This window comes from Mytilus californianus, unplaced genomic scaffold, assembly GCF_021869535.1.
Source record: "Mytilus californianus isolate M0D057914Y unplaced genomic scaffold, xbMytCali1.0.p SCAF_1, whole genome shotgun sequence".
NCBI lineage: Eukaryota > Metazoa > Mollusca > Bivalvia > Mytilida > Mytilidae > Mytilus > Mytilus californianus.
Window position 1 is genome coordinate 78215940 of NW_026262581.1, and position 24513 is coordinate 78240452.

At 32.2% G+C, this 24513-nt stretch overlaps 1 protein-coding gene across 1 annotated transcript in view; it reads left to right on the plus strand.

Annotated features, from left to right (window-relative positions):
- The window catches only part of LOC127724459 (receptor-type tyrosine-protein phosphatase epsilon-like), a 234601-nt gene extending 219866 nt beyond the window's left edge, over window positions 1-14735 (plus strand). The window contains exons 11-19 of the mRNA XM_052231427.1: window positions 228-363; window positions 1698-1847; window positions 2705-2804; window positions 6317-6390; window positions 6785-6910; window positions 8556-8666; window positions 10525-10673; window positions 12356-12491; window positions 13830-14735. Of these exons, the coding sequence (XP_052087387.1) occupies window positions 228-363; window positions 1698-1847; window positions 2705-2804; window positions 6317-6390; window positions 6785-6910; window positions 8556-8666; window positions 10525-10673; window positions 12356-12491; window positions 13830-13901 (1054 nt within the window). The 3' untranslated portion in view covers window positions 13902-14735. The remainder of the gene's footprint in view (window positions 1-227; window positions 364-1697; window positions 1848-2704; window positions 2805-6316; window positions 6391-6784; window positions 6911-8555; window positions 8667-10524; window positions 10674-12355; window positions 12492-13829) is intronic.
- Window positions 14736-24513: the final 9778 nt, after the last annotated feature.

The following is a 24513-nucleotide window of genomic DNA, read 5'->3' on the forward strand; positions in this document are numbered from 1 at the left end:
CCGCTGGGGACCCACAGTCCCCTTGCCGAGGTTCGGACTTACACTTAAAAATGGACTAGCAACGCCGCTGATAACATCTTTTTCTTACAAAAGTTAGATACCTGGGCAGATGAAACATAAAATATATAATAATTTCTTTGATTTGAATGTAAAAGAAGCAGATTGGAACAAACCCTTTGCTAGTACTAATTTCATATTGATCTTGTCATACGATACATCATTTTTAGCGCTGGAGTAGGAAGAACAGGGACGTTTATTGCAATAGATGCATTATATGAGCATGGAAAGAAGGTCAACTACGTTAATGTTATGGAATATGTTCAGATGATGAGAAAAGATCGAATGAATATGATTCAAACCCCGGTAGGTAACATTTTGTAGTGATAACTATTTTAAGTGCATATTTTTACATCAAGAAAAATCCGTTACGAGCCAAACAAATTCATCAACAGAGGATAAAAAGAGGAATACAACGTTTTAAGATTGCGGACTACCAGTCTCAGAGTGTATTATCCGAAAAGTTACAGAGCTTTGATATTGGTGCTCATATTGGTCTCGATCGTGTTATGAAAGAAGAGTTTTTCAGGAACGAACGCATTGATTTTTTTTTATCTTGGGACAAATTTAATAATACGATGGTCAGTGTTTTATTGATATTTACACGGATGGACAACGACAACATTAAAATATAATCTATAACAAATTCGATGATTGCAAATTTCCAATTGTCAACTTCACATTGTTCAGCAGTAACATACCCTCTTCCTCATCGTATTGCTTTTTCATATCTCAATCGAAACGTTACGGTCGTACACGTTCACGCTATACAATCTTCATTATCAAGGGTGTGCTCCAAGCGAGCTTTGAGGAAGAACGACTTAAATCGACACTATATAAGTTTTACTATCACTATCACGAATTAATTGACCGGTACGATCTGGAAGTGTCTCAACTCACTAGCGACATGTTCTTCCAGTCTTAGATATCTAGCTACCAGAAAAGTCGTTTAATATTTAATTTTCCCGATTGGTGATATTTTGACCAAGTTGGATTCGCATGGCGGCTGATGCATTCATATCAGGAGACGCTTACCCTGTCGACACACCCGGTCTCGCTTCTTTTGGAGTTTATGCGAATCCCTCAGTTTTAGTGTGTTGCTTTAACTTGTCTTCTGAATCGATTTATGATATTTGATAAACTACTGTTGGCCCGCAAAATGTATGCCTTATTCTACATGTAGTATACTTTGTTACTTATAATTACAATAAAAGATAATGACAGAAAATTGTTTGAGGAATGTCTAGTGCACCGTTAAAATTTAATTCAACATATCAGCATTATGTCTTATCATCAATTATTATAAATGATGGGATTTTTTCAAAACGTAGGCAGCTGAAGTATATAGATATTGATTTTTTGTAATAAACGTTGGAAATTGTGACATTTTTTTCCAGATCTTTTGGTTTGTTATGCTTGAAGGTATACACATTTTGATAAACGACTTTTAACAAACGTAGACATAAATTCTAGTTTTAAGAACCTTGTTCTAATGTTTAAGGGTAATGGAAATGGGTTCTATTTAATAGACTGTTGATGTTTATACTTTTTTTAATTTTTATTGATATTTTGGGTGAAAGCATTATCAGGGGTGCAATTTATTAATTAATAATTGAATACGTATACTTAAAATTCTGCAGGAACAATATGAAACAGTATTTGAAGCACTGCTAGAACTATTTACGGTACAAGAAACGAATATTCCAAAGAATGATTTCTGTAAATATATTGCGGATCAGGAAAGTACGACATTACCAACAAACCAGAAAGCGTACAAACAACAGTTTCAGGTAAGACGATTTAGCATTTACATTAATCATCAGGATCCTTTTGTATGATAATCGTTTGTTAGTTGTTACATTAAAATCTTTAAAATTATACTGAAAGAAACTTAATACTTTGGTTAAAGCAGGTCTAAATATTTAATTAAAGAAAATGACAGGTGTCTGTGCACAACTGAAATGAATTCACATCTGCAAGTTACCATAAGACTTTCAACAAAGGGTAAATAAAATTTCCAAAGGTAAAACTAGTTTAAAGGAATATGACACAATCTGTCCAATATTGTCGTAAACAAAATCAATTAAATGAAACGAAAAGACAAATAAAACGCAAAACAAAAACACAACAGGCACAAATTTACAGACAGGTAACACCTTAGTTTTTGAATCTTAAATATTAACATTAACATAGGACAGAAAAGCAGTGAACATATGATAAATATCAACAGGACCTGGTGTAAATATCTATATAAATATAATTCGCTGTGTTGAAGACCCATTGGTGGCCTTGGGCTGTTTTCTGCTCTTTGGTCGGGTTATTGTCTCTTTGACACATTCCTCGTTTCCATTCTCCATTCTATAGGTAGCTTGGTTATTTGGACAAAAGAGAATACGACCAATTTACACACGCAGACTGAAAGTTAGTTAAAAAATCTTTGTTATCAATCAGCTCACGTTTTTAATGATTTCGTCTTTAAAAAATAATTATTTTATTAAATTACACAGTCAAAATAAATGCCTTTTAGCCATACAGTTTACCAAGTAATTCTTTAGTTTTTAACATATCTTTTTGTTAGGTAACCCGAACTTTTATTTCATTGATTGTCTACATCAATGTTTTATTCAATATCTTTTTTTTAAAATAGACATTAGAAACTCTGCGGCCATCGTATACTGCATCTAATTTTTCCGCTGCAAACTTGAGGGAAAATATATCGAAAAATTCGGTAAAGAATATTCTCCCACGTAAGTACATACGTTTTCGTTTTGTTTAGAGATCTTTCTTAACAATATATACTTTTAGTTTGTTGTTTATTGAAAACAAAATATTCAATGAAGTTGGATATGAATTGCCGTATCAACACTACAACGTATTTATGTACTTATCTTTCAAACGACATCGGTAAACCGTCTCCACAGGTATCTCTTTTTAATGCACAATATGGCAAAAAAACAAAATTAAAAAGAGAGGCGAAAGATACCAAAGGGACATTCAAACTCAAAGTCGAAAATAAACTGACAACGCCATGGCTAAAAAAAAAAATACCAACAGACAAACAGTAGTACACAAAACACAACATAAAAAACTAAAGACTGAGCAACACGAACCCCGAAAAAAAGGGAGGGGATAACCGGTGCTCCGGAAGGGTAAGCAGATCCTGCTCCACATTTGGCACCCGTCGTGTTGCTCATCTTAGTACAAACCCGGTTATAAGTATAATAAAAAAATCATGTATTTAAGACTACAATTATATCAACCATTAAAAATCCACCATCCAATGGATTTAGTGTAAAAACGTCATTAACAGTCAGAAAAAAAAGACCTTGTGCAATGCCAAATTACAGGTATCGACAGATTGTAGAACCAACCGTGAATGTGTATTTGTATATAACAATAATATTTAGTTTGGTTTTAATTTACTGATAACAAAATAAAATGAATATTTACTTAGTATACCAATAAAAACATTATTCAAAGATTTCATTACAGTGTTGAATTGGTAACCTTTTAAATAGAGTTTATTTAAAGGATCGATAAGTTTAAAGGATCGATGTTCATTTCCTTCATCTGAACAATAAGAATGAAAATTCAAAGATATTTACTTTTCTTATTGATTGACGAAGCAGTCGTAATGGACTCTAGAGTGCTCTGGTATACAAAAAACTATCCATTTCTGCACACAAAATACGATTTTTCCTTTTATCAAAGATCTAAACGAACTTGCTATTTTTTTTTCTCGCATAGTCCAAAATTGCCTCCATCACAAGCCTGAGGTACTTGTTCATGACAATGAGTTGATAAATTCGAAATGTTTGGTCTTTGGCTAACAACGTCCATTGTCGACATAACCAAGGTTTAGGATACAACATGGCCCGAAGACTATATATGCAATAGAACAAGCTAGAGACTTTGATTTTATACATGTATCCCTTAAATGAAATGTCTCTTAAATTAAAACTTTTTCTTAAAATATTAGACATAAAGCTAAAGATTCAGCAACTCGAACCCAGGTAAAAACAGAGGTGAATTCAGGTTCTTAAGAAGTTCTCGTTCTTATTTTGGCATTCATCGTGTGACTTATTGCAAATAGAATTGGATATAAGTCGCATTCGGTGATGTAACAATTGAGGAAAAGGAGGCCGTGATTGTGACAACAACATGTGGAACATATTCGTGTGATTGCGATATTCCATAAAAATCAACCAATTCATGATGGCGTCCGTAAAATGTTTGAATTTATAACCTCATGTATATCATTTGAAACCCTTGTTATAATAGATTCCTTTTAGACAGTAACTCTCGATCTAGAAAATAATGATAGGAATTCAAACCTTTGAATATCATTTCCAACTCTCCGTGAAAATACCAACCTTTTAAACATAAAAATAGAGAGATTTGGTAGGATTGGCAATGAGACAACTATCAGACTAAATGACTTGGGTGTAAGCAACTTTTGTTAACCGTACGTCCTTCAACAAAGAGCAAAACAAATACCGTATAGTCAGCTTTGATATTTGTCTGATATCATAACAGTTAATGGGATTTTTATATTTTCACCCCTTAACTAAACGTCTGAGCCGTTGCCATAACTTGGCGCGTGCAATTCGATACAAATAGCCAGTTGATACATTTTATAATTAGGAGTGTTCTACTTTGAAAATGCGACATTTTCATGTATTCCATTCCAAAAAGGCTGTCCTAGCAATATATATAGCATACACATAAATTTAACAAAATTGTAATATTTTTTTTATAAAATAATACCAAAATAGGCAACAATTTGTGACAGATATTATCTTGGTTTCGTTCGAAAATATTGGGATGTTTAAAATTTGCTATAATGACTTAGTCTAGTATAACTTCGTTCGTGGTATTTGTCACTGTGCATAAACAATGGACATCTATAGTAGTATGTACATGTACGTCCTTGTCATCAATTTAGAAATATAAATCTATAATACATGAAATTATTAATTTCTCTTTTTTTTTAAATTAATTATGAGTATGTATATTCTTCAGGTTCAATTGTTACACTATAACCAAATCAATACTTCTCAGAGCGTGAAAAAAAATTAAGACCAGTTCGTATTTTGTAGCTTTAAATTTTTTAATACGATCGAATAAGTCGGAAGAAGACATTCCCAAGTCAGGAGCCTGTAGTTCAGTGGTTGTCGTTGGTTCATGTCTGTCATATTTGTTTTTTCGTTAATTGTTTTGTTATAAATTAGGCCGTTAGTTTTCTCAATTGAATTGTTTCATATTTTTCATGTCGAGGCCTTTTATAGCCGACTATACGATATGGTTTTTTTCTCATTTTTGAAGGCCGTACGCTTGCCTATAATTGCTTACATCCCTTTTATTTGAACTTTGGTGGATAGTTGTCTCATTGGCAATCATACCTGATCTCCTTATTTTTATATTAACATATTCATATTGGATATTGCTCTTTCTGCCTGTTTTGTGTTGTTCATCATTTTGACATTCATAATTCTTATGTTCAAAATACCAAAATAACAAACAAACAGTAACTGTTCATATAATTGGGAAAAAAACATAACAATTTGAAATCGAAAATCGTGTACATGACAAGTAGAACACATCATGTCCCTTTTTGTCATTGAATATGGAATAATAACGAAGATGTAAGATGAAGACGAAAGAAATTTTATAATTTAAAGAACGAATGCATATTACTGAATATACTAATTCAGGAAACCCAAATATGATAAGCATGCAGAGAATATACGTGTAATTACCGGTTATATAGAGTAATAAAATACAACTCAGAGAGCATGCAAAGCTTTGGAAAACTTACAATTCTACTTGAAACATCGAAGTCAAATACCAATAGATTTGCATTTTTCGCAACCTTAGCTTCGTCATTTGAGATATTCAAGTTCTATAAAAAATAAGCTGATATTAACGTAAGATTCTACCAACTCTCGTGCGATTTTATTCAACCTTTGCTAGGTCTTCACTGTTCCGAAGTACACAATACATCTAACTATATCGTAACAACCCTTTTAATAGCCTTTGTGGTCTTGAGTCTGCTTCCATCAAGTGTAAGAGGTCGTGGGTTCGATCCATGTTAGGGTTTCTATCTACTAATGAGAATTGTTCATCTATACCCACATTCGCATTATCTTGTCCTGAGTATGAAAGTGCTGTTAGGCTTTGGACTTATCAGTTATGCAATTATCAGATGATCAATTAATCAATAACTCATTTCTCAACATGAATACATTACATTTTGTAGATGACAATTTTAGGCCATACCTTATGTCATACGGAAAAAAAAGAAATGATTACATAAATGCAGTGATAATACCTGTAAGTGTTATTGTTATAAGTCCATTTGCAAGTATGGGGTGTTGAAAAAAAAACATATTGACACAACGGAAAACAAATAAATTATAATTTTTTAATTACTAAGAATTATTTTATATATTGACTATTCCATTAGAAATGACCAGATCGTTGCAACAAACAATATGAGGTTTTTTTCTTCAATTTCGATTATTACTGTTTATGGTTGCTAAAATGAATAAAACAGTAGTTATGTTGCCTTTCTTTGTCTTACCATGTATAGCAATGGTTTTTGTTTTGTTTTGTTTTGTTTTGTTTTTTTGCTTGGGCACGCATATCCTACTTGTAATCAAAGCAAAATCGGATGGATTTCCTACAATAGCTCTTTTGAATAATTATGCTTTTTATTCATTTTCAGGGATATAGAGATGAAAGCCGATTCTTCGTAACACAATGTCCTGTGAAAGACACTGTTGTGGATTTCTACACAATGATATATGACCACAATTCCAGAATCATTGTGTTGTTGGACCAAGTTAACAAAGTAAGTTTGTTTAAAATCTCATGTCAGCGAACGTTTGTTTTGTCAGACCATTTTTTGAAGATTTTCTAAATCTAGTTTTATGTACGGTACTTGTAAATGTCTGGGATTTGAAAGACCTAATAAATATAACGATAATTGTAAAACATAATCTGTTTTTAAAAATTCGGCTTTAAGCGTTCCTGATGAAGGTAGATACAGAAAACCGCGTCGGATGCATTAAATTTAAAAATATTTTTTTTCATTTTTTTCCATATCCTTGCCAAAGCAGCTACATGCACATATAGACATTGTTTTTATCATTGCTTGTTCTTTCGCCCCGTCATTATCACATCCTTTCTTTTATAATTTATGTTTATCATTTCAAAAATGAAAATCTTACGAAAGTTGAACACAGGTTAATTTCGACCATAGGACACGACACCTTATTTGTGCATTTTCTCAGTTTTAGGATTTTTATTTTAAGTCTTCATAAATCCATGTGGAAAATAACAAACGCTATGTCTGTGATGTCCTTTCCATAATAAAGAGATGCATTCATATTGTAAATTGGTGGTTTATGATTATGTTATCTTACATGGGTTATTATTACAGCTGTCCGGGTATGTTGACCGTGGCAGTTCTGTTTATGTTTTAGTATGCTGTGCATTGTTTACGTAATATGGTTCGTAACCTTTGGAATCAAACCACTGAAGAAGCTTACTATAGTATTCCTGTTTCATTCATGTAAACTGACCGATATCATGCATTTGTATTGACTTGACACATTAATCAACAAAAAAACACAATAAATATGTGTATTTTTTTTAATATTATCAAAAATATTTTTTATATTTTTTATTTTTTGTTGTTGAAGGGGTGGTATTTTTAACAAATAAATAACACACCATCCTTTTGATAATATGTTATAATTAAGATTGCATGCATGGTATTAATAAACATTTTAGATGAGCATATGTTGCTCTCTTAAGCTTCTCCTTTGGTAGAATTGGTTAAAGAAAAGGAAGTCAACCTTCCTTCTATACATGTACATTGGATATCGTAGTTACACAAGAATCCATATAAACAACGTCACATACATTTGCAAAGTATAGGTTCTCCACTAAACTCTTTTTCAGAGATGTATACAATTATTCTTCTTACAGTTTGACAGTAACAAGAAAGTCTAGACCATTTTAATCTACCAAACATATCAATTCTAATTGCTATGAGCCACTATGGGAACCCAAAGTATAACAGGAGGTGCATACCGTTCCGGAGCAACTGACTTCAACCTCAGTTTCTAGTGGGGTTCTCGTTGTTCAAATCTTAGTTTTCAAGTCTACTGATTTATGTACTGATTTTTTGTCGGTTTTGTCTCGTCTGCGACGAAAGACAGAAGGTGAGACATATTATGACCATGATTTGTCTGTTTTTAGTGGACTAATGTGCTTATTGTCGCATTTTTTGTATCGTCATTCCCTATTTTCATTCATGATATAAAACGTATTATAGGGAATGGTGAAAAGATATGCTGATCCTGTAAACGCACCGTCTGCACAGCTATCCCCAATGTTTTTATTCTTTACATATTTGTATGTCATCTGTTCTAACATTTTTATATTTGAAATTGCTTGGAACTGTACTTTTATACTCTTGTTTATATTAGAACGCAAAGTTGTGGTTAGGAAGACCAGAAATGTTAGTGATTGATGACTTTAGCATACTACTAGAAGAAGACCATAATATGAATAAACTGAAGATTTCTTTGAATTATAAGGTACGTAAACGATAAAATTATGTAGGTTTGAAATTTAAACGTTTCTATTTGAGCGACTGTTCAATTTTAAATGTATAAAAATAATTAATTGTAATATAAGCTTAAATGTGTCCCTTTGTTTTAAAATTCTCGTTGGATATTAAAATAAAGAGATGTGGAATAATTAACCATGAAACAAGTATCCACCAGAGTCCAAACGTAGGCTATTTCTTTTTAACCTTTTTCACAAGTTCTTATACTGTACATGTAAGTGAGCGTTGTCACGGTATAGAGTGTTTTAGTACAAAATTATCCAGTCTGTTATCATTTCACTGTTGCCTGAATTAAATAAAACCCAACCCAACCCTTTTTCGTATGAAATGTAATGTTTGAAAATATCCTAATAAGATATATCAAACAATTAATTATTCATTACAGTTTGGTTGGGTTAAAGGGCGGGAAATTTGGGCTTCCACCTGAGATTATATATTGGACAGGGAAAGACATACTTTTTAATGATGAAATACAAATGATGTTAATTTTGTCAATATATTCTGTGAGGCATCATATTTTGTTTTATTTCACAGCGTCATGTGCACAATAATCCAAAATGGAATTTACTGGAAACAGATACATGTATACTATACACATGTAGCCCTATTCTGAAATCAATTCAATTATTTCATATAATTAGCTGTATAATTCATATATATATTCTGACATCGGACTAGGACTTCTTTTAAACTGAGTTTTACTGTGTTTATTGCTATGTGTTTGTATATCCTACATTGGCTAGAGGTATTAGGGGAGGGTTGAGATATCACAAAACATGTTAAACCCCGCCGCATTTTTGCGCCTGTCCCAAGTCAGGAACATCTGGCCTTTGTTAATCTTGTATGTTTTTTTAATTTTAGTTCATTTATATGTTTTGGAGTTTAGTGTGACGTCCATTTTCACTGAACTAGTACACATTTTTGTTTGGGGGCCAGCAGAAGCCCGCATCCGGGTGTAGGATTTACTCGTTGTGTTGAAGACCCATTGGTGAACTTGGGCTGTTTTCTGCTCTTTAGTTGGGTTGTTGTCTCTTTGACACATTCCCCATTTCCATTCTCAATTTTATATGTTAATCCGTTCATCAAATTGAGATGGTTTTGATAAGGACTTTCGTTTGAATGAAAGTTTTCAATGATAAAAAAAAATTGTATTTTCTATTTTGATAATTCTTACCAAGATAAAATCACAAAATGAGTAAAGCGAAGAAACTCTGATCCAATGCAAGCGCAACAGGGTGTGTTGACGGCGTATGCTATAAAAGAATATTACAGTTGTTTTCCGGTCAATCTGTTGGTTGATATTGTAGAGCGTTTGAATTTTTCGTGTTTTATAGACTTACCCTTTAAGATAACTTTAATTTAGGTATATTTGTTAATACATTTTATACAAGCATCGATCGTCCAATAAATCTAGAAGCAGTCAAAAAGTAAAAGTGTAAGGAATATGACTTCTACTTCAGACGACCTTTTGATATCTTATCATGTAAGACCTCGAAACATGTTTCTAGTGATTCGTTAGGTAAAGATACATCATATCGGTCAACCAAGTGGCAATAGTAACAGAAGAAAAATTGTGTCGATTTCAGTCGTTCTTCTTCTTTAACTAGCTAGAGAAGTTTTTGTGATAGGAGTGCATCTCTGTTAATGTTTGTGGAAAGTTTGTTAATTACACTTTTTCAAGACTTTTCACTTTGATAATTTGTTCTAAACTTCAGGTATAAATATTTTAAAATGCCCAACTAGGATCAGAATTTTAGAAAAGTCGTGTACGTCACAGTCAAATAAATAATTTTAACATCACAATTTATATCCCTTTTTCCTTCCAGAAACAACAGGATAAAAAAATGATAAATGTTTTTACGACAAATGACTGGCAGGGTTCCACACTACCGTCACCAAAACTGATGTTGGATCTTCTGAAAAGTGTGGTTAATTGTTGGAAATCACTAAAATGTCCAATTACGGTCGTATGCAGGTACACATATTTAAGATATCAAAATATACTCAATTCCACAATAAGATTGAATGTATCATACACAATCATTTACTTTAAATACAAGAACTCCAAATAAAACAAACCATTTGCGTCGATGCTGTAAACAGCTGCTTGTATATTTTTGCAAGTTAGAAGTAAACCTCTGTTAGAAAATAAAAAAAGGCATATTGTAGTTTAATGTCGATATTATATTTCAATTTCTGCATTATTTTGAGATTTCGATGATTCCATTGCCTAATATCGCTTAATTACTCAACAGTCAATAATATTTCTTTCATGACGTTCACTTTCACGTTCACATTTTGAAGGGAATTTTAAGGCGAATGCATCACAGAATTATTCATACTTAGTCTAGTAGAAAAGAGGTCGATGGTCTTTAGTAATAAATAATATTCAAACTAAGACAACCGGAATTTTAGATTTGTTCACATGGGTAGAAAACAAACAGTCAAAATCAGCGTAGGTTTATACTCTTAACGTACCGAATCTGTCTTTATACTAAATCAGCGTAGGTTTATACTCTTAACGTACCGAATCTGTCTTTATACTAAATCAGCGTAGGTTTATACTCTTAACGTACCGAATCTGTCTTTATACTAAATCAGCGTAGGTTTGTTCTCTTAACGTACCGAATCTGTCTTTATACTAAATCAGCGTAGGTTTATACTCTTAACGTACCGAATCTGTCTTTATACTAAATCAGCGTAGGTTTATACTCTTAACGTACCGAATCTGTCTTTATACTAAATCAGCGTAGGTTTATACTCTTAACGTACCGAATCTGTCTTTATACTAAATCAGCGTAGGTTTGTTCTCTTAACGTACCGAATCTGTCTTTATACTAAATCAGCGTAGGTTTATACTCTTAACGTACCGAATCTGTCTTTATACTAAATCAGCGTAGGTTTATACTCTTAACGTACCGAATCTGTCTTTATACTAAATCAGCGTAGGTTTATACTCTTAACGTACCGAATCTGTCTTTATACTAAATCAGCGTAGGTTTGTTCTCTTAACGTACCGAATCTGTCTTTATACTAAATCAGCGTAGGTTTATACTCTTAACGTACCGAATCTGTCTTTATACTAAATCAGCGTAGGTTTATACTCTTAACGTACCGAATCTGTCTTTATACTAAATCAGCGTAGGTTTATACTCTTAACGTACCGAATCTGTCTTTATACTAAATCAGCGTAGGTTTATACTCTTAACGTACCGAATCTGTCTTTATACTAAATCAGCGTAGGTTTATACTCTTAACGTACCGAATCTGTCTTTATACTAAATCAGCGTAGGTTTATACTCTTAACGTACCGAATCTGTCTTTATACTAAATCAGCGTAGGTTTATACTCTTAACGTACCGAATCTGTCTTTATACTAAATCAGCGTAGGTTTATACTCTTAACGTACCGAATCTGTCTTTATACTAAATCAGCGTAGGTTTATACTCTTAACGTACCGAATCTGTCTTTATACTAAATCAGCGTAGGTTTATACTCTTAACGTACCGAATCTGTCTTTATACTAAATCAGCGTAGGTTTGTTCTCTTAACGTACCGAATCTGTCTTTATACTAAATCAGCGTAGGTTTGTTCTCTTAACGTACCGAATCTGTCTTTATACTAAATCATTTATTACCTTTTCTGTAACATTTTTAGAGATGGTTGCACTAAAAGTGGGCTGTTTGTTGCACTTTATCTACTTTTGGATAAAATGGAAATAGATGAAGAGGTCGATGTCTTTCAAGTTGTAAGGAATATTCAAACTAGACGTCCAGAATTCTTGAAGAACTGTGTAAGTGTATGCTCGACATATTATCATGAAACGTTTAATGCACGTATCCAAAAACACTTGTTCAAAAGTGGGGTTGTTTGAAAACATAATCACTCGGCAGTACATTTATAAGAAATGTTCATTTTCAATATTTATGTTGACCTCACAGTTATTAAGTCAATTTACATCGGTATGCTCTTCAAAAAATGTCGGTAGGATATAGTCATCGCATTGATCGTCTGTCCTTCCTTTTGTCATTTTTCCCGCCCTTGGGTCCAAATCAAATGGCGTATGGGAGGTAACTTGTGAGTGCATTGATTGATCAAAATTAAACTTATACAGATTGAACTCAAAGGAACGGGAAAGAAGTCTTTCAATATTAAGGATCAATAGGTCAAAAGTTAAGGTCTTGGTTATTAGAAATAGAACTTTATGAAAAATGGTTTCCAGTTGTTTCCCTTGCTAGATTAAAATCGAACTTATACATATGGAAGATATAGGAAGGAGGAGGCTATTTCTTTTATAGTCGAAGTTCAAAGGTCACTGATACTAAAAATAGGATTTTATTGAAAAATGTTTCTTGGAGGGAGACTTGAGTTCCCTTGCATCATTGGAACGAAATTTAAAAAATGGCAAGCTCCAGATCCCTGTTACTTCAAAATATTTGCTTTTGGAAAAAAGCTCGTTTCCATTGAAATGTAAAACAGAGGCAAAAGATGCCAAAGGGATTATCAAACTCGTAAGTCGAAAACAAACTCACAGTGCCATGGTCAAAAAACGAAAAATGACCAAAAGATAACAGTCAACAAAACACAACATGTTAACTGTGTTTATCTATTTTAGCAATATCATTGGTCATATTTTCCTGAGTGTTATAAAAAAACCTGTTCAACTTAATTCTAGTGGGAGTGGATGCCTAAAAAAAGTATTTGTAACAATTTTGGTTTCAAGCTACATGAGTTATGTGCAGTTGAGGGAGCATCTGATGGCAGTGACAACTTTCCACATGTTAATTTTGTAATATTCAAGTGGACAGGAAACGTTTTTCTGAAATAACGTCAATTTGTTTACATCTACAACAAAAGCAGAGTGGAAAGCAAAAATACACTACAGATTTAAGCTTTTAACCAAAAAAAAAATCTTTATAAAATTATATCAATTTTACATAAGTATAAACATGTAAATTGATTTTAAAAAATTGGAAAGAAAAGTACATAATTTTTTTCAAAAACTAGCACATATAAAAGGAAAAAAAAACACTTTATCAAATTCGTCTGTAAAGTTTCTAAGGTGTTATCTTTACTCTCGGTTCAATGTTGTTTTAACTTGCAATTCACTTTTTTATTCTTTCGTTTGCAGGATCAGTATGAATACTGCTACAAGTGTGTCAAAGAACTACTGGAGGGAGAATCAATGTATGCAAATACTTAATGATGCATATACCATTTAAGTCTTCTTTTTTTTAACAATTTGAATAAAGTTATTGTTGTACATATAATAAGAATATTAGATGGTAGCCATGGATTTTGTTAAAGCTGACACATTTTCAAATTGTCACGACTGATCATGAAGTAGCAGAGCTCTTGAATGAAAAAAGTAAGCATTGTCAAAATAAACATTGAGTGAATATTTCACAAAGACATAAGAAAAGAAACACCAATTGCCATATGACGTACCCAGACGGGCGAGGACAACGGTATACCATAATACGTCCAGTTTTAACTATGAAACAAGTTATTTGAAGATGAAAACAATTAATTATTACATTACTTTTCATTCAACACAGCTATGAACAACGGATACGACAATGAAAGACAATCTATCTTCCCATAGATAATTCTATTAATGACATCAAATGACATAGCTATACTATGATGACTTCATGGCGCTGCTATATTCGTTGACGGTATTTGTATTATATGAGTATAATTTATTTTAAGTATCCACGGGTATATTTGTAATGCAATGCTATACATAGTTTTCTACTGCAATCGTTCTTTTTGAGCAGTCAAAATTCGCTAGGCCACGCTTAACAATTTATTTGAAATAAAGTGTGCACATTTCCGTGAGGCGGTCACCGACATAAACTCATTTATCCACATTTATCCTACAAAATTATACCAAAAAATATTTTCTTTTCGGATAAAAAAAAGTCATAATAGATATAATAAAACAATTGTTGACTTTTGATATTAGTTGATACATATAAAATAATGGCATTTTTGTTTTTGATACTGACTTTTTCAACAAGTATACATGTATCAAGCGAGCCCGCTAGGGCGAGCTAATATTCGAGTTGATGAAGTCGAATATCAAAAATTAAAATGCCATTATTCTTTTTATTGGTAATTTGTCTTAATTGTATGTTTTTTGGTTGAGAAAATAACTTGAAGGTAAAATAAAATAGCAAGTAAAACTACTTTTACGCGTACAAAATGTTTAGATAGTTGTTTGGTTGTTTGAATGAAGTCGCGTGCATTTCATTGATAAATTGACGCGGATGGACTTGAGCACGTGATGTTGCTGCACCGGTACCTCACATCTTTTAAAAATGATCCTTAAAATGTAAAGCTTTACAAATGTATTGTCTTTTTTTTAATATCTTGTCTATTCATTGTAGTTGGACTGCAATGTGGAATGCCAAACGCCTGTTTTTCTATATTTGAATAATGAGTATTCTTACAATTATATGTTTCTCTTTTGAGATTATTTGGTTTTATTGGACTTTTGAAAAAAAATATACTCAAAATGGTAATGTGTTATACAAGACCTATTGTAAGCGCTTGAAATTCAAAAGATAGTAGTTTCGCCATTCTTTTTCAAATTATCATATTATTATAATGTCATTTGCTATTAAGAAGGTGATAAGTTCTGCAATGATATTTTAGATTCACTATAAGGCTATCAACATAACAGAATCAACAAACTTTACCAAAAAACTTTATTAAGCATGCAGTTTGATACTGTATCGTTTGTTATTGTTTTACTTGTACATGTCTTCATATTTATTTATTATGCCATTTAATGTTGGGCGACGAATAAGGCCTTTATCGTACTTGCCCTTCAAAGCTTGGCATACTTGATTGACATAACCTTTTATGGGAGACTGTTCGTATGTTGGTATATAATTTTTTTTTATTATGATCATAGTATATGTATGTTTATAAAGTTTGTTTTTTATGTTTTTTTATACTGATAAATGGACTCAATTTTAAGTCAACATTACACTTTTGCACTGATAGCAGCAATCGCAGGCGAGACACAGGGTTCCGCGGAACCCCTTACGAATTTTTGGCTATTGATATTTTTTACATGTATTCACAACTATGTTATATATTAACGCTAGACTTGGGAGGATAATTTAAAAATTTAAAATAATGTAATGACATGTCCATTGTAAAAGACCGTATGTTTAGAAGTATATTGTTTTTGTTGGTGTTGTTTAATTGGGTTGCTTTCTAAATACATTATGTATACTTCACATCTCCTTTTGAATCATGCATACATATTAAATATTGCTTAAAATATGCTAGCATACATGTATAATTGCTTTACTCGTCTGAGAGTAGTTTTTTTTTTTTTGTTCTTCTTATATTCCCCTTTGGAGTTTTTTTTTGTTGTTGACTGTTCTTCAACGTCTGCTATCTTGATAGGAAGAGCTAGGTAGAGCAAGACAACGGATCCCCTAGAGATCTTGAGGTATTGGAGGGGGCACTTATTATAATGAGTGGAAGAGATGAGCCGCTGGTAGAGAAATTTAGGTGAAATATATAAGAAGGTTGATGATTGTGAATCTGAAATTAATCAGGTGTCGATATTTTTTTACAGATGCAATTAAAATTACTGTCGTTAATGCTTAAGACATTTGTCAACTCTATTTACCTCCCCATGAAAAGCGTAACAATGATAGCTATATGTAGGTATAATTATTGTAAAAAGTATGATAGCTATAATGGTATGTTATTTTGTTATTCAAAATATATGAAAAGGGTGGGATATTGGATGTCTCAGCTAGTCATCCCTTCCATAAAAAGGTCGAAGTGCCGCCGTCCCCTGAGATAAAGATTCCATTGTAAACTAATATTAATTGAAAATATCGGGAAATTATTTGGATATCTCCGTTTTCAATGTTTTCGCTGCCTTTTGATTATCTTACTAAGAAAAAATATCGGTAACCAAAGAAAGAAGCATGCGCGGTGTTATCCTATGTTTTCATGTATAAACTTTCCGTATAACTTGGCAGTGCGACTGGAGTGAATGTGAAATAATCACGTGTGTTTACAAAATTTTAGGAGTTTCGGCTATTTATAGATAATTGTTACCTGTGTATGGTAAACAAGCAAAATCTAATTGCTAAAATAAAGAGTTCAAATCCGACACTCTACGGGATTAACAGACATTGTCTAGGTTATGATTGTCCCAACCAATCAACGAACTTCACTATTATAGAGTCTGTAATTATCTTCCAATCAGATAGTAAGAAGCATTCAGCCCGTAGACTGTGCATCGTTCAACTCTTAAGACCGTCTCCGCGGAGACGGCAATGATTTCAATTTCACATTTTAAAACGAAACAATTTTACTCAGCCAAAGAAAGAGGCTTTTTCGAGAGTGAACCTTTTTTTCCGTTTCTAAGCATTATCCTTATATCGTTATTATGCCTAGTCACTAAACTATTATTGTCTAACTGTAAGACGGATAATCGGCTGTTTTATTCAAGTTTTTAAAGTTACAATGTACATTTGCCATTTTTCCTGTTTTAAATACTATTGAAATTTTATACATAACTATATCAGTAATAATGATGTTCGATTGGATTCCAAATATAAATGGCTGCTGATATTTGTGCGCATATTATTTCGCTACACCTAGTCAAATATCAATAAGAATATTGGAAATTAAAAATGGCAACCAATACGATAATGGCAATTCAAAATTTTCTCAGAATGTCAAAAATTATTTCCATGGAAACAATGTTAAAAAAATATACACTATAAATTCAAGCAAGAATTGAAATTTCTGCAAGTAATTATCATAATTTAAAAACTTAAATGTGGCTCATTCTTGTTTTTAGCTGAAAAAATTGATCTAACTTATAATTAATATGATTCTTATGATTATATTTCATATACATGTCATGAACAGATTGGTTAAAGAACATTATACACCCAATTTAATTTTCGTATAAGTTTTATATTGCATATAGATGATGTTTACATCTCACGATTTTTGGTTTGACAAGTTACTTGTATATAATCTTTACTGTTTTGTAATATACCTTGTATATATGCACTATTTGAATTAAAACATTTTCTTAGCTTGTACCATTTAGTTTTGTGCATAATTACTATAGATTACGTGGGTATGATCTGTAAAAGAGATCAGAAAATAGAAGACGTACAAAAAAATCATTTAACATTTAGACATACACTTTAACCCCAATTACACAATGAGAAATTACATGATATACTTTGGACATGGAAGAAGACATAAACACTCTGATTCTATTATTCACATATATCTTCTGCTTATTATTTTTGACTTCATATACTGCTCTCCCTTATTTATGCGCAAATTTGGACATATGAAACAATAAATTTTCATAGATTGTTAGGTAAAATGTAAAAATGCAAACCACATATCGTATATGATTCTCCGCTTCCATATATAGAATTAAGAAAACTTCAGTCAAAATAAGTACATTCATCAAACAATTAAATGTAAAGAATTGTACAAAATTGTAAATAAAAGTTACCAGAGTTGTATATTACACTGCACATGCAGTGTAATGCTTGAACCAAAGACTCGGAGCATTAATATCGGCAGTCAATACTTCAGAAATAAAATATATTCTAAGTACAAAGTCAGTATTAGTACAGCAGACACATTTGAGAATGTCTTTGCGTGAACTTGGGTAGATTCAGACATTGACAGAAAAAGAACAAATATATAATATGGTCCCGTTTGATTAGAAAGTAAATTTCGTCTCCTTTACCTTTAATATACATGTAATCACAAGTCACTAAAAAATAGTTACAAGGCTCGTGTGCTTTATCCAATTCTTCACAAGTTTAATTTATCTAAGAATTGAATGCTTCTTTTTGTAAATTTATTGGGGTGTAAAAGCGTTGACCGAAGTACATTTTGTATGAAGCGCAGAAGCGCGGAAGCGCTTCATTCTAAAAATTTGCGCACGGTCAACGCTTTTATAACCCTATAAAATTACTAAAAGAAGCATTCAATACTTATAATTACATTTTTGCTAGGATCATGAAAACACGATTTCTATCAAGTTTTTCTTTTATTTACCTGTGCAATTTATTGTAGAATGACGCGAGATTGCTGTTAGCCAATCAAAATAACGTTTTATAATGAAACATACATGTAATGTAATTATCAAGATTTTAAAAAGTCATGTGGACGCCCAGGCGTTTTGACGCAAACATAGCTACGCGCCAGGACTATTTGATTCATGTAACAACATTGCAACATTTGTCTTTTTATTAGACTTCCATAACTAATAGTTTTGATTAAATTTCAAATTGACAACCCTACATACAATAAAGTCAGTTCAGCTTTTGTGGTCTCGGTCTTACCCTCCTCATCCAGCAAATTAAGTAAATAATACCGTTGTTAAAAATAGACTTTTGATCACAGTCACGACCTCCAATAATCAAGGTGCTTGAGTAACTGAATCAAAGTTAAGTCTTTTTGAATAATTATTAAACAATGTCATAGAATTAAGGACCAACTTAAAGTGAGGTCTCGCTCCTATCTACATGTACATCGAAAGGTATTATAACCCGGTTAATATTTAATAAACATCTGAAATACTCAAAATTCACGATTTTTTAACTATTTAACATTTTCTGATCATTATTTAAAAAAAACTATTAGCATAAAATAAGTATTACGTGAACAGAAGACTTACTGTTAATTTACTCTTAATTGAAGATATTGTTCTTTACTTATTTTTGTTCTTTATGTGTATTTTATTTCTTTAAAAACCTCATTCTTTGAAACTGTTAAAAATATTTAAAACCACACTTGATCTAAATGGTCCTTAGAGTGTTGGAATTTCATTATATCGATAAATATTTGTTCTATAAACCGACGTGGCCGTAGTGACTAATTAGAGAACATAGGGATTGCATGCGAATAGTGGTCTAATAAATCGAAAACTGTAGTAGATTTTGCAAGGACCAAACATATCTGTTACTGCTACTGTTACATGTCATCCTTCAAACTTGTTTGGAAATTCCTGATAAGATTTATTGTCCTTCATGATATGTGAAAAAGAGTATAACAAAAATACCGAATTTCTGACTTGGTACAGGCATTTTCCGAAAAAAATGGTGGATTAAACCTGGTTTTATAGCTAGTTAAAACTCCCACTTTATGACAGTTGTTTATAGTTCCGTTATATTTACAACTTGTGTGAGCAACCCAAACAGACATTATAGGTAAATGTGACAATAATTGGGACCCAGCAGCCAAAATTGGGTCAATATGAATACAAGGGTAAACAAAATGGAAACAAAACTGTGAAAAAAACCCTATTGCGTCTAATTCGCTCCTCAGAACCCACCTGCACCAGGAACGCCAAAAGTCAAAAACCCGATAGCGGGATGCATAAATACCAAGTCACATCAAAAGTCATATTAAGACCAAAGGAAACACAATAGCACGAAGACAAACAAAGGGAAAACTGTAAAGCAAATAAAAAACACACAACTTCAGCACCCAGTTTCTATAACTCAAGACCATCTTGTATTATTTGTGTAACAGACACTGAATAGTTATATATTAGGTCTTGGTACTTTCCGATGAACTTTTAAATAACGAAATTACGAAACGTTCTTTGACAAAACCTTGGCTCATTAATTTTTTTCGCAGACACCGATGACGTTTTACAAAGTCTGAGTAGCAGCTGCAAGCTTTTCAATGTCGTATGAGTTGAGAAATGTATACTCCATACGCGGATAAAGATCTTATATTGCTGCTAAGGTGAGGAAAATTTATTTCTTTAAAACTGAAAGCTTTTCGTTTGCCATAGATTCTGGTACTGAGATGACCGCTATTGTCAAATTCGAGGTAAATGTCTAGAAATGAGGCGGGGAAGCTGTATCTGTTGTTTCCTTAATCTCTAGTTCAGAAGGATATACTAATGAAACCGAAACAGAAGTTTGGATTGTTAATGGAAAGAACATCATCAGTATACGTGTGTTTGAAATTAAATGATCTTCTTGTTTTTTAAAAGTGTCTAAAGGAACTCATATGAAAATAAGAAAAGTTCGTTCAGGAGAGGTTGGTTCCCATAGGAATGACGACAACCTGCTGGAAAATTCTACCTACAAATTCAATAAATGTGTTGTCAATGAGAAACTCTACCATACTGATCACTTGTCTTTAGGTGAAGCATTTTTTTTTTGGGGGGGGGGGGGCAATTTTTTTTAACAAAATATGTAGAGGATCATATCCCAAAACAATACTTTTGTAGGGTATGGTACCATTTTTATGGAGGAAAGTATTGTGGATTATTTCTTTAAGACGGGTTTTTGATTTTTCATGTGGTATGTTGGTGTAATGAGTGGAAAAATTGAAGGTTTCGATAAAATTTTTTCAGAGAATGACCGAGATTTAAACTTTTTCAGAACTTCTTATGATTTTTTAGATTCCACATATGGTTAATGCCACTACGTGAGTGAACAGTGTCACAGTATTTCTGTAATCCCTCTTTCACTGCGGTCAAAATTTTGGTTAATCTAACAGACAACTCCTTTGTAGAACATGCAGATGAGCCGGCAATGTACAGTTGTTTGTACAGACCTTTGTGAAGTTTAGGTATCCAATATACAAACAAGGTAAGTCCTCAGATTTGTTGCTCATTGAAATATTCAATGAAGCCATGAAGGACTTGTGGTTTGCCAAGATCTCATTTTTATCAAAGGATATGTTTGTGTACGTAGGATAACTCGAGTGCAGATTTATCATTTCACAGCCTCTTTGTCTCTGAATACGGAATTAGGTCGAACCTTTACACAGTTTTTCAACTTGTTGATCCTGCGATCTATCAACAACCTAATTGCTTTAACGAAATTATAACCTGTTGGTGTGATAATATATTATTTTAAGAACCTGATGAAAGAATATGGACCGAGGACATATTCAGAAGTCAATTCACTTTCCTCGGTTCTTTAAATTTTTAAAATATTTATCAACAAATATTGAAAGGTACAATTGCTTGATCATAAAAGACTTTTTTTGCTTCTATCAACCTTACAAAAAAGCAACATTTGAATATATTCATTACATGTACTAAAAGTAACTCGATAACTAAAAAATGTATAGATATCTAATATGTATAACCTATTTTTTATTTCAATTTATTATTTATTTATTTTATTGGTGTGTGTGGGGGGGGGGGTTGTAATCATTACCAGCAACAATATGACGAGGTTCGAATAGAAAATGTATCTACATATAATAATCTCAAGACACATCCAACATCAAATGAATATGATCAGATAAATACAGCATATGTCAAACCGTACGGCCTTCAACAATCAGGAAAACTCATACTGTATAGTCAGCTGTATAAAACATGAAACAATTCAATTGAGAAAACTAACGGCCTAATTCATAACAAAACAATTTACAAAAAACAAATATGACAGAGATGAACCAAAGACAACCACTGAACCACAGGCACGTGGACAGGTGCATAAAGAATGTGGCGGGGTTAAATATGTTTGTGAGCGCCCAACCCTCTCCCTATCCTGGGACGGTGGTGTTACAGCAAACATAAGAACAAACTATAAAAATCAGTCGAAAAGGGCTTACCTCATCAGATCGATACAAACAGAAAAACATAAAAGTATTGCTTCCAATTTTTCATCAGCTTTATTAGAAACGTTTACATTAATTCAGTAAAAGCGAATAGTATTGCACTTTTAGGCATATTCTACGGAAGCCGGTAATTGCCAAATTGATTTTTTTTCATATCGTTATTACGACAAACCATGTCGTAATAACAACATAACTGTGTCATAATAACGACATAACTGTGTCGTAATAACAACATAACTGTGTCGTAATAACGACATAACTGTGTCGTAATAACAACATAACTGTGTCGTAATAAAAACATAACTTCTTCGAACTATAAAAATCAGTCGAAAAGGGCTTAACTCATCAGATCGACACAAACAGAAAAACATAAAAGTATTGCTTCCAACTTTTCATCAGCTTTATTAGAAACGTTTACATTAATTCATAAAAGGCGAATAGTATTGCACTTTTAGGCATATTCTACGGAAGCCGGTAATGACCAAATTGAATTTTTTTTTTTATATCGTTATTTCGACAAACCATGTCGTAATAACAACATAACTGTGTCGTAATAACGACATAACTGTGTCGTAATAACAACATAACTGTGTCGTAATAACAACATAACTGTGTCGTAACAACGACAACTAGCTTTGTCGTGAGAACGACATCGATACATCTAGGTAAATTCTAACAAGATTTATTGCCATTAAAGGACTATAAATACGCGTTTAACATTTTTCAATTCTATCTTAAAAACTACAAAAAAAATTATACAGCAGGAATCTTCAACAAAAGAATATTTACAAAAAGGCGAAGATAGCTGAAATTGTAACAAAAATTTGTAGGACTAAATGTTTTTAAATGACAATAGATGACGAATTTTAACCTACTTTGCAATTATCTCAATGTCTTTTTTTAACAGTTGAAAATTAAACTAGAGGCTCTAAATAGAGGCCCTAAAGAGCCTGTGTCGCTCACCTTGGTCTATGTGCATATTCAACAAAGGACACTCTCCAACATTGTAGACAGGAATAGAATTCATGACAAAAATCTGTTTTGTTGATCTTTTATTGCTGATAATTTAGCCTTTTTAGTTTCTATCTATCTTCTTTAGATTTTGCTCAAAACACAAAAGAGGATAAAAAAAATCCTAGTTTAAGGGCAATCACTCCTATAAAGAGTGACAGTCTAGCAAACTATATCGGCAAAATTTGACTTGTTAGTAGATCTTGACTTGCTGATCATTTTTGGATTTAACGTGTATTTTTATCTATTATAATTTTCTATCATATATGGCAAAACGCAAAAAAAAAGGTGAAAATCGTCTTTAAAGGGCAATAATTCCAATAAGGAGTCGTCTGACCATTTCCTCCATATTGTCTTCATTGTAGATTTTGTTTTGCTGATCATTTTTGCCAAGCTAAGTTTCTATCTGTCTATTATAATTTTAAAATATAAGGCAAAATCGCAAAAAAAAATGGTCAAAATCATCTTCAAAGGGCAATAACTCTAATAAGGAGTCAATTGACTATTTCGACAAGTTGACCTATTTGTAGAACTTTTCTTGCTGATCATTTTAAAGCTTCTCTGTATCTATTATAGTTTTCAAGATAGTAGGCAAAAATGTAAAAAAAATGGTAAAATTTGTCATTTATGGGCAATAACTCCTATAAGAAGTCATCTGACAGTTTTGGCATGTACGGACAATTGGTAGAGCTCAACATTCTGAACATGTTTCCTCTTATCAGATTTTCTCTCTTTATAATGGTTTTCAAAATAATAGAAAAAAACTGGCATTTTACTCCTATGTTCTATTTTTAGCCATGTTGGTTTGCAGGCACAATTTTTAACTAGATACCCCAATGATGATTATGGCCAAGTTTGGTTAAATTTGTCTCTGTAGTTTCAGAGGAGAACATTTTTGTAAAAGATTACAAAAATTTACGAAAAATTGTTAAAAATTTACTATAAAGGGCAATATCTCCTTAAGGGGACAATTGACAATTTTGGTCATGTTGATTTATTTGTAGATCTTACTTTGCAAAACATTAGTGCTGTTTAAAGTTTATCTCTATCTATAATAATATTCAAGATAATAACCAAAAACTGCAAATTTACTTAAAATTACCAATTTAGGGGCAGCAACCCAACAACGGGTTGTCTAATTCGTCTGACAATTTCAAGGCAGATAGACACTAAGCTGATGAACA